General features: G+C 39.9%; 1 protein-coding gene across 1 annotated transcript in view; it reads left to right on the top strand.

Annotated features, from left to right (window-relative positions):
* Ago3 (argonaute RISC catalytic component 3) overlaps positions 1 to 12,230 on the top strand; it is an 82,621-nt gene that overhangs the window by 70,089 nt on the left and 302 nt on the right. Inside the window, exons 15-18 of the mRNA XM_051188802.1 lie at positions 1,493 to 1,687; positions 2,390 to 2,524; positions 5,113 to 5,214; positions 11,303 to 11,502. Coding sequence (XP_051044759.1) covers positions 1,493 to 1,687; positions 2,390 to 2,524; positions 5,113 to 5,214; positions 11,303 to 11,502 — 632 coding nt within the window. The remainder of the gene's footprint in view (positions 1 to 1,492; positions 1,688 to 2,389; positions 2,525 to 5,112; positions 5,215 to 11,302; positions 11,503 to 12,230) is intronic.

Here is a 12,230-nt window from a genome sequence, read left to right as displayed (position 1 = left end):
ATTTGGGGGACATGAATGTGGAAGTCAGAGGTCAGAAGATAACCTGCAGGTATTTGCTATCTCCTACACCAAGCCTGACAATCTGAGTTCCATACCTGGAACTCACCCTAACTTGGATTACTGGCTCCTGCAACCCATTTTCTGTATCCATTCATCTGATTAAGACATCTAAGCCGGTGTGGTTTCCTAGCTATTGTGAATAGTCAGCCATAAACACAGAAATACAAGTATCTTTGTGGTCTGTGTTGACTTTAAGTTAGTTCCTAGGTGTGTACCCAAAGTGATATAACTAAGTCATATGGTAGTTCTGTTTCCAGTGTTTTGAAAAACCTGTCAACTCATTTCACCTGTGGCTACTCAAGTGTCCATGACCATCAACGATGACTACAGTTCCTCCTTCAACACATTCTAGCCAGCATGTATTGTCATTTGTTTGTTGGTGTTAGCCGTTCTGACAGGGTGAAATGGAATCACACCATTTTTCATTGCCCTTAAGGTTAAGGATGCTGAACCCTTCTCCAAGTTTGTTTATTGGCTATTTGTATATTTTTATTACATTTATTTATGGAGAGAAGTACACATTCATGTGGAAATAATTCTCCTACCATATGGATCCCAAAGATCAAATTCAGCTGCTGGGTTTGGCTGCAGGTACCTTTTCCTGCTGAGCTATCTCTGACCCTGGGTTCTTCTCTTCAGAACTGTGTGTTCATTTTATAGACCCATTTATTGCTGGGATGATTTGGTTTTTCTCTTTTAAGATTTAATTTTTATTTTATGTATGTGAGTGTTTTGCCTGCATGTGTGTCTGGGTACTACATGTGGGCAGTCCCCATGGAGGCTGGGGGCATTGGGTCCCCTAAAATTGGAGTTAACAGTTGTGAGACACCATGTGGGTGTTTGTTACTGAACCAGGTCTTCTACAAGAACAGTCAATGCTCTTAACTACTGAGCCATCTCTCCAGCCACTGATTTGTATTTTGCTTTGGGTGGTGAGGGGTTAGTGTTTAATCTTTGTGGTTCTTTAATGATTTTTCTTGTAGCCAACTTTCATTATTGCTCTTTGGGTTTGAGAGTTTTTGCCAAGATCAATTATTCTGGTTTTAGGGATACAAGTTCTTTATAGTATACCTATTAAATCTGCTAACTCCCTTAAATCTCCTGTAACTATTGTAAGTTGCCTGCTTGTTCTTTCTGTAACTGTGTAACCTCTGCCTCTCCTGCATGTACACACACTCACATGTAGGGGAAGCATATACATGTACCCAAACATATGCAAAATATGAATATGCACACATGAAATGGAAAAAGAAAAAATGCTAATTGCTTTTGACACTATTGTAGTCTTTCATTCTGTTCTTTACTGAGGATTGTCTGATATTACTTTTGAAGTAAATTATGATAAACAGTAAGACTACATTAAAATACATATGTAAATGAAGACAGTTTATTTTTTACTATTTTAACTCTTTTATGACTTTTTCCAACCTAGGTTGTAGGTAGTATGGATGCCCATCCAAGCAGATACTGTGCCACGGTAAGAGTTCAGAGACCCCGGCAGGAAATCATCCAGGACTTGGCCTCCATGGTCCGGGAACTGCTCATCCAATTTTATAAGTCAACCCGATTCAAACCTACTCGAATTATCTTTTATCGGGATGGTGTTTCAGAAGGACAATTTAGACAGGTTAGTTGCTGGGAATATATTTAGACCATAAGTAAACTAAATGCTATGTTTATGGTGTTGTATCTAGTTCTGAAGGTGAACACCTAAAATTAAAAGTTCACAAACATCCAAGCTGATGCTTCAGTAAATTTTCCCTTTTAAAATGTTCCTATGGATATGTGAGCCTTCGTTGCTCTGCTGATAGTTAAAATGAAATGGAGAAGCATATTGAGCTGGAAAATAAATCACGTTAAGAAGTCTTGAGGCGGGACTGGAGAGGTGGCTCAGCAGTTAAGAGAGCTTGCTGCTCCTGTAGAGGACCTGAGTTCTGGTCCTAGCACCCACATCAGATGGCATACTACAACCTGTAGCTCGAGGGGATCTGATGTCCTCTTCTGTCTTCCAGGACACCTGTAGTCATGTGAACAAACTCACACCAATGCATGACCTAAAAGAAAATAGATCTAACTAGGCTATGATGGCACATGCCTTTTAATCCCAGCCCTCAGGAGGCAAAGCCTGGCAGATCTTAATGAGTTCAAGTGAGCCTGGTCTACAAAGCCAGTTCAAGGAAGCCAGAGCTGTTACACAGAGAAACCCTGTCTCAAAAAAAAAAATAAATAAATAAATAAATAAATAAAGTCATGAAGTTATAATATTACTTTGGAATATGTAAAAGAAACAACTGTCTGTATTCAATCTTTCTGTTGGTGTCTTCTCTAGGTATTATACTATGAGCTACTGGCAATTCGAGAAGCCTGTATCAGTTTGGAGAAAGACTATCAACCTGGAATAACCTACATTGTAGTTCAGAAGAGACATCATACACGATTGTTTTGTGCTGACAGGACAGAGAGGGTAATTTTATATCTGTCATACCATTGTTATAAGCCAAGCTCCTGACCCACCATCAGGTTTCCCATGTTTATCTCTCCCTTCCCCTTCCTCACTTTTTCCCCTGACCCTCCTTCCCTCTCTCCTTTCCTATCTCTATCCCTTCTTCCTTCTTTCATCCTCTCCTCCCTTTCTTTTTGTGGTTCTGGTAATCATACACAGGGCCTTGTATATGCTAGGCTGTATACACTGTGCTGTATGCTTTTGTTTAACTAATTTAATCTTCCCAAACACTAGTCAATTATTATTATATATATTCTATATAATGTCTGTTATTAGTATTATTATCCCCATCTTGCAAATGAAGAATATATAACCTAAAATAACTTCTCAAGATGATTACAGAATTAGCAAGGTATCGGTGGTACTCAATCCAAGCTATGTAACTACAGCACGTTTGTTTTTCAAGACAGGCTTTCTCTGTGCTGGAACTCACTATGTATCCCAGGCTGACCTAGAACTCAAAGGATCTTCCTTCCTCTGCCTCCCAAGTGGTGGGATCAAAGACGTGCACCACCACCGCCCGGCCACAAATGCACTGGGAGTTTGAGGACAACCTAGTCTGCATAGCAAGTTCTGGGCCAACATGAACTACATAATGAGACCCTATTTCAAAAAAAAAAAGCTTTTTATTATTAAACATCTTACTCCATCAGAGAAAATCTCCTATAAAATATTGAAACTGATAGTAGGAAATAAAAAGAATTGAGCCTTTATAATTATTTCATGTTTTAATCCCAGCTCTGCCCTCATGGATTGTCATCAAAATATAAAACTGTTGTATTTAAAGAACCTGACATAGGGCTAGAGAGATGGCTCAGCAGTTATGAACACCAGCTGCTCTTCCAGAGGACCCAGGTTCAATTCCCATCACCCACATGGACTGCTCATAGTTGCCTGAAACTTCAGCTCCAGGGGATCCAACACCCTCTCTGGCTTCTGTGAGCAGCTGCCCGCATATGGCATCCTTTCATACAGATACACATAAGTAAAACAAATCTGTAAAAAAAAAAAACTTGACATGGCTAATAAATGCTGACTTTTGGTGATGTTACCAAGATTTCTTCTCATTAATATATAGTATTCTCCAAGAAAAAAAATGGTAATTTCACACAGCAGTATTTCAAGAACACTCACAATACACATGTACCATAAATGTCAGCTGAATTTAAGTGTTTTCACCCTGTCATCCACCAAGGAATTCAAGCTATATAGCTCTTTCTCATTTATCAGCACTCATGTTAAGAAATATTTGGAGTCAGAGGATAATGGTACATGCCTTTAATCCCAGCACTCAGGAGGCAGAGGCAGGTGGATCTCTGAGTTCAAGGCCAGCCTGGTCTACAAAGTGAGTTCTAGGACAGCTGTTACACAGAGAAATCCTGTCAAAAGAAAGAGAGAAAGAGGGGGGAGGGAAAAGAGGGGAGGGTAGGGGAGGGAAGGGAAGGGAAGGGAAAAGAAGGGAAGGGAAAGGGAAGATTTGGGGCTGGAGAAATGGCTTAATGGTTAAGAGCTTGGGCTATCCTTGCAGAAGACCTGAGTTTGACTCCCAGCCCACAACCATCCACTATCAGTTTCAGGGGATCCAATGTCCTCTTCTGACCTCTGTAGGCACCAGACACACATACAGACATACATGTAGGCAAAACACTCATACACACAAAGTAAATAAAGAAAGAAAGAAAGAAAGAAACCTACAAAAATAGGAATGAGGGAAACTAGGGTAGCTCAGTTGGTAGAGCACTTTCCTAGCATGCAGGAAGTTCAGGGTTCAATCCTCAGCAGCACATAAACCTGTTCATCCTTAGCTACATAGAGAGTTTGAGGCCAGCTTGGGCTATGTGAAACTTTCTCTAAAAACAATAATAAAAAAGAAGTCAGGGCTCAAGAGCATTGGCTGCTTTTAAAGATGCCTAGGTTCAATTCCCAGCATCCATGTGGTAACTCACAACCATTTGTAACTCCAGTCCCAGAGAATCCAACACCCTCTCAGACCTTCATGGGTATTCCATACACATGTGCACACAGGCAAAACACCCATGCACACAAAATAATACCTTTTTTTTTTTGAAGATTAGGAAGTAAGAGTATGTGAGTGCTGTACCTAATACTTGCTTAAGTAATAAGCAGTGTGAATAATAAAATCCCAGAGACATTGGAGTTCAAGGTGAAGATCAGAAAAATAAAGCAACCAAGCCACTAGAGAGTTCTTACCTTTACTAAGGCTGGGACAATCCTGTCCTCAGTGTGTCTGGAGACTGAATGTTGCATGAGATCCTGAGCTCCTGTCTTATATGCCTCTCTAGCGCTGGGATTAATGGCATACACCACCACTGCCCAGCCTCTATGGCTAACTAGTGTGGCTGCTGGGATTAAAGGTGTGGCTTCAGGCAAGCTTCATTAGATCATACACAATATATCACCACAGTAATTTTTCAGGCTGGAAGTAGTGAAATGTGGGGTCAGTTTGTGTATTTGAACATTTTTAATGTGCATTCTGATACATTTTTAAACTTTTGTCTTGTTGATTTCAAATTTGATCCAAAATCTAGGTTGGGAGAAGTGGCAACATTCCAGCTGGAACCACAGTTGACACCGACATTACTCACCCGTATGAGTTTGACTTCTATCTCTGTAGCCATGCTGGGATACAGGTAAGCCTGCTCCTAGGTCAAGTGCTGTCATTTAGAACTTCAATAATACTTTCTCTGCATTCCTAGATTTCCACATGAAACTTTTAGTGAGTGAATTTTTTCATTTTCCTTACTTTGAAAGGGAATTTTTTTTTTTTTTTGATATAGGATTCCTCTGTGTAGCTTTAGAGCCTGTCCTGGAACTCACTCTGTAGACCACACTGCCCTTGAACTCACAGAGATCCTTCCTCTGCCTCCTGACTGCTGGGATTAAAGGTATTCATCACCACCACCCAGCTGAAAGGGAAATATTTTTATGAAAATAGCAGGATTAGCTTAATAGAATGAGTGTCCCTACATTTGACCCTTACTTTAATGCAAAACTTAATGAGATCTTGTTTATTTGTATCAATTTTAATACTATACAAATTGGTAGGCTTTATTATGGCACTTTCATACGTATATGCTATTCTGCCATGCTGTCATTCATTCCCCTCCTGTCCATCCTGCTGCTTCCTTCCTTTGCTTCTGCTGTGCCTCCCACCCCGCTCCCACTTCATGCCGCAGGCTTTCTGTTACGCTTTCTCCCCATCCTCGGAGCTCTCTTCCTCCTTCCTCATTATCTGCTTTCCAGTTTTATGACCTACCCATGTGCACATGTGTAAATAGACACATTTATATGTATACACATACATAATTTTAAATGTCCACTTCACATGTAAAAGAAAATATCTGGTGTTATCTTTTTTGAATCTGGCTTATTTTACCTAATGTAATGACGTCCAATGTCATGATCTCACTATGCTTTATGACTGCATACATTCCACTGCATGCTTGGGTGTGGTGGTGCAAGCTTGTGATCTCAGCACTTAGGAGGTGAAGGCAGGAGGATCAGGAGTTCAGAGCCAGTCTTGACTACACGGTAGACTTGAAGACAGCTCGAGCTTCGTGAAATCCTGTCCAAAAAAAAGTACATATGCCACATTTTCCTCATCTATTCATCTGTCCATGGACATCTAGGCTAGTACTATTTCCTAGGTGCGCTCATTCACCCAAAACCAAGTTCTCAGCACAAAGGAGATTTGCCCCAGACGGACCATGACAGGAGGAGATAGATGAAGGAGAAGGGGATGGGAACAAGAGAGAGGGTCAGGGATATTTGTCCGGGAGGGACAAAGGACTACCTCTGGATAGAGAGGAGACAGACATGGCCCACAGGAAATGGTGGTTTATAAAGGTAAAAAGGGAAATCCCATGCTAGGATGAAGTGTTTAATTTTTATTGGACATTTTAATTAGGTGAGCCAAAGGGGGCTTTTGATTTCAGTACTTTGGTAGGTCCCTTGGTAGTCAGCCTCAGGAGGAGGAAGCGATCAAATAAGGAAATAGACCTTGGTGTCTAGCTTTAGGAATGTAATCTGTTTTTAGCAAGGCAAAGAGAATGGGGGAGAAAGGCAAGGCTTGCCAGAGCCATGCTCTCCATGGTAGCCATGCTCGAGCAGGCCAGGGTCCCTTACCTGGCATGTGAACATCCAGTTTTCCCAGCATCGTTTCTTTAAAAGGCATTTTCCCAAAGTGTGTTTTGACACCCTTGTCAAAAATTAAGGCTGTAGCTATTTTTAGTTTCTTTCTGGTTTGTCCATTCTGTTCCACTGATCTACATGTCCAATTTTGTGCTAGTATCATGCTGGTTTTTTCACTGTGGCTCTGTGATATAATTTGAACTCAAATGTGGTTATCTCCAGCACTGCTGTTTCTGCTGAGGGTTGCTTTGGCTATTAGGGACCTTTTGTGCTTCAGTGAACGTCAGGCTTGTTTCTTCTCATTCTATGAAGAATACCATTAAAATTTTTATGGGAATTTCATTAAATGTATACATTACTTTCAGTAAGATAGTCATTTTTACAATTGGATTCTGCACACTGTAAGCCATGTATCATCTAGTGTATACAATTTTTTTTCTGTGTCATAACACTTGCACTGGTTTTAATGTAAGCACATAACTATAAACATTTCTTCTAGTAGTGCCTTAGTGGATCCCAAAGGTTCTGGTAATGTATGCTTTCATTTACATTTGATTCTAGGAGTTTAAAATTTTCTGGGACTGGACAAATGGCTCAGCAGTTAAGAATACTGGCTGTTCTTCCAGAGGATTCAGGTTCAGTTCCCAACACAGCTGTCTATGACTCCAGTTCCAGGGGATCTGGCACTGTCACACCAATGCACATAAAATTTAAAAATTAAACTATTTTTTAAATTTTCTGCCCTGGGGGCTGGAAAGATGGCTCAATAACTAAGAGCACTTGCTGTTCTTGCAGAGGACCCAGGTTCAGTTCCCAGCACCCACATGGTAATTCATAACCATCCATGATTCCAGTCCTGACCTCTGAGGACACCAGGTATGCACACAGTACACTTACATGCTTAAGGCAAAACACTCGTGCATATAAGATAAAATAAGTAAGCTAAGATATCTGCCCTGATTTCCTCAGTGACCCACTGATGATTCAGGTGTGGATTGTTCAGTCCCGTGCATTGATGTAGTGTTTGTGGTTTTCTTGCTATGGATTTCTGCTTTTGTTGTTCTGTGATCTGAAAAGACAGAGGAAATTATTTCAAGTTTTTATGTTAGGTAAGACTGGGTTGGTGACCTAGAATGCAGTCTGTTTTAGAGAATGTTCTATGGCTACCAGGAAGAACGTGTTCTGTATATTTGGATGAAATATTCTGTATATACCTAGTAAGTCTTCTGATCTATAGTACACTTCAACTCAGAGGTCTTCATGTGTGTGTTTTAGATGACCTGTCTGGAGGAGAAATAAGCACTGAATCACTCGCTGCTATTTTATCAGACCTTCTGACATCTTATGTTCATTTATTTGTGTTTGTTTTATGGACTTGGAAATGCTAATGTTTGGTACATATATATTAGCAATTTTTATATCTTCTTGATGAATTATGTTATACCCTTTTTAACTCTTTAAAGTTTATTTAGCTTGGTATGACACACACCTTTAATCCCAGCACTCAGGAGGCAGAGGCAGATGGATCTCTGAGAGTTAGTTCCAGGCAAGCCAGAGCTCATAGTGACATCCTATCGCAAATAAGTAAATAATAAATAAATAAAAACAACAATTTGCTTGAAGTCTAATTTATTAGACATCAAAATCACTATGTCAGTGTCCTTGGCTTGCGTTGATTTATTTTCCATCTTTTGACTTTGAACTCTATTAGTGTCTTTACCCGTGAAGTATGTCTTTTGGAGACAACAGAAAGATCTAGTTTCAGGTTGATTTTTTTTTTCACATTTTTATTTATTTATTACATGTGCCATGGCTCACATGCCATCGTATGTATGTAGTATTGAGTAGAGGAACCAATCTCTCCTTCCACCATGTGGGTTCTGGGGATTGAACTGAGGTCATCATGAAACTTGGCAAACATCTTTATCTGCTAAGCCATTTTGCTAGCCCTAGATCTAGTTTTTTAATCTAGCCATCTGGTCTATGTCTCTCTCTCTTTTTTTAATTATCATTTATCTGTGTGTGTATGTGTGTGTGTGTGTGTGTGTGTGTCCAAAGAGATCAGAGGGTGTCAGGTCCCATAGAGCTAGACTAAACACAGTTGTGAGCTGCCTAACGTGTGCTGGGAATCAAACTTACGTTCTCTTGTAGGCCAATGTGGACTGTCAACTACTGAGCCATCTCTTCAGGTCTCTTTATTTTTACTCAAGGTTATTACTGGGATACATTTACTGATTCATATGATTTTGTTGCTTGTCTTCTGACTGGTTAATTTATTTATTGTTTGTTATTTTCTTTCTCCCTTATTACTTTAGGGGTTTTCTGGTTTATTGTATTGGATGTGTTAGATTCCTTCCTGGCTCTCTTTTGTTGTTCTAATGAAATGTGTTTTTCTTGTGCTGTGATGATTGACACTGGTCCTCTGTGCACACATAGGATTCCTTTATGAGTCTTCTGTGGTGTGGGCTCTGTGCCCTTGAACTGCTTTTGCACTTGCCTTCAAAGATCCTTCAGCCTAAAAATCAATTTTAAATGACAGTTTCTGAATCTTGGTTGGCTATTATATTTACTACAGCTTGAAACATATTCTGTGCTTTCTTGGCTTTTAGGGTACCTGCGAGGAGATTTAGTATTATTCTAATATTCCATCCTATATAGATAAGTTGGCATTTTCCTCTTTACAGCTTTTAATTTTTTTTTTTTTAATCCCAGCAGCCATATTAGCTATCCATAGAGCTAGGTGGTGGTGGCACGCACTTTTAACCCCAGGACTCAAGACAAAAGCAGATGGATCTCTGTTAGTTCAAGGCTACACTGAACTACACAAAATTGATCCAGTCCTAAAAGAGACAGCTCACACAAAGGTGATCCCAGCACTTGGGATCGCACGCCTTTAATCCCAGCACTAGGGAGGTGGAGGCAGGAGTGACATGGCTGGGAGGAGAGCATATAAGGAAAAGCAAAGTCTTAAAGATTTATTCTCCAGCCACACTGAGGAGAGGCAGCAGTCTAGGATTACAGTCTGAGGATTGTGGAGGCAGGATCCCCATTTTAGCCTGAGGTAGAGGTGAGAGCTAGTGGCCAGCTGTTCTGCTTTTCTGATTGTCAGCTTGAAGTTTGAACCCCAAAATCTATCTCTGGGTCTTTATTATTTGTGTTACACTTATTAAATGCAGTGTTTCATCAGCCTGCCCTGATAGTCTTTCTCCTGGAGGTCAAATCTGTTGACAGTACTTTCACTGTGCTTTTTACTTGACCCAGTGAGTTTCTTATTTCTGATATTCAGGTCCTACCCCATCCCCAATCTTAGTTTCCTTGAAATTTTTTAATGTGTTGCTCAACCTTTTCATCCATGTTGCTGATTTTTTTACATTCACTTTGCTTCCTTTTCCCTCTGTGTTGTGCCCTTCTTGAGGTCCTAGACTGAGCATCTGTTTTTCAGACACTTTTGAAATCTTTATCTGGCAGTTAGTTGCCTATTTCGTTGCCTTTGAGTTCAGTAGTTGAGGAATCATGATCTTTTGTCTTACTTACTGTATTCTTGTATTTCTACATTACAGTTTATGCCTATGTGTGGAATCTCTCCTGCCTTCCTTGGAATCTTATTGAGCAACTTACTCTTGAAGGTTCAAAATAGATGATCTTTTGGCATACACATCTTTTTGATGGTCATACTTTATTAAAAATTTTGACATTTCCTAGTAGATAGTGGGCATATAAAAGAATGCAATTTTAGAAGTACCTCATAAGTGTCAGTTAAATAACTCTAAGTGTGTGTGCAGGTGGTGATCAGACAACTGTGAGAGTCTATTCTCCCCTTCTACTACGTTGGTCCCAGGGATCAAACAAAGGTAGTCATGCTTGTTGTCAAGCACCTTTACCCACTGAGCAATCTTGTCAGCCCTTATTTTGTTAAGAAATTCATAACTCAAAATAATAATACAAAAAAATTTTAAGCTGGGCAACTAATTTCAGTGAATAATGCATTTTAACCTAATATACATTTTAACCTATATTAGCTACCATTGTAGCTTTACAAAAACAACTTTAAAATTTAAAATTTACTCTGTGTGTGTGTATGTGTGTAGGGAGGGGCAAAATGAAGGTCAAAGAACAACTTTTGGAAGTTGGTTCTCTCCTCCCTTCACTAGAGTTCCAAGTGTTGAACTCAGGTCATCAGGCTTGCACACAAGAGCCTTTACCCACTAAGCCATCTAGAAGCCCCCATTGTAGCTTTTTAATAAATATCACAGAGGAAAACAAAGATTCTCTGTTGATAAGTTTTTAGGAATACTGGTTTAACAGGTTTGTTATTTTAGAACTTTGGGAGACCATTGTTATGCAAATAGTCATCATGAGTCTTCAACCCAGAACTACCTTATCCAGAGCCCTTTGGGACTTCAGTTGGAACGTGTACTTCACACTGACTGAATGTTGTCCTTCCCATATCTTCCCAGTTTTCTCGGGTTTTCGTTTTGTTGATACTAGGGATTGCCCCTTTGCCACCTTGCCACCGCACCAATGGAAAGTTTTTAAAAAGAAAGAGAAGTTTAGAAATGAACAGAATATACCATTTCTTCTCCGCAGGGAACCAGCCGTCCTTCACACTATCACGTCTTGTGGGATGACAACTGCTTCACAGCAGATGAACTTCAGCTGCTGACTTACCAGCTCTGTCACACCTATGTGAGGTGCACACGCTCCGTCTCCATTCCTGCCCCTGCATACTATGCCCACCTGGTGGCATTCAGAGCCAGATATCACCTTGTGGACAAGGAACATGATAGGTAATATAGAAGCATAAAGAGTGGGTATGCTCAAACAAAATCCAATACACTCTGATTTCTTAGGCCATTTCTGTAAGTACCTCTGTGTGTGTGTACACCTCTGTCTGCCTAAAATCTGGCCATTCAGAATTAAAGTCCCACAGACTGCCAGACAGCCAGAGTACTATGTGGAAAGTGATAACAACTGATGGCCCAAAATAAGATTTTCTAGTAAGTATACTGTGATCTGAGGCTAGAGAAATGAATGGTTCAGTGGCTGGAAGCACTGACTGCTCCCCTAGACCCTGGACCCGGAGTTCAATTCCCAGCACCCACACGGTGGCTCGCACCTGTCTGTTAAACCAGTTCCAGGTGATCTGTGGCACCAGACATGTACATGGTGTATGTGTGTGTGTGAGAGAGAGAGAGAGAGAGAGAGAGAGAATGCCGGCAAAATGCTCATGCACATTGAAAATTAAATAAACCTTTAAAAAAAGAATAGAATGATCTAGTAACTTAGAAGATATTGTTAGTAAAAATAAATAAATTATATATGTGTGTATGTATATATGTGTATATATGTATATGTGTATGTATACATATATATGTATGTGTGTGTGTATATATATATATACACATACATATGACAACAATGAAATGCTGTCTGGAATTTATTTCTAATTAATCCTGAGAAAATGAAAGAGCCAAAGTAAAATTGGCCCTATGGAAGCTAAACAATAGACACAAAG

This window comes from Phodopus roborovskii, unplaced genomic scaffold (genome assembly GCF_943737965.1).
Source record: "Phodopus roborovskii unplaced genomic scaffold, PHOROB, whole genome shotgun sequence".
Taxonomy (NCBI): domain Eukaryota; kingdom Metazoa; phylum Chordata; class Mammalia; order Rodentia; family Cricetidae; genus Phodopus; species Phodopus roborovskii.
Note: the sequence above shows the minus strand (reverse complement) of the source record. Positions and strands in the feature narration are given on the sequence as shown.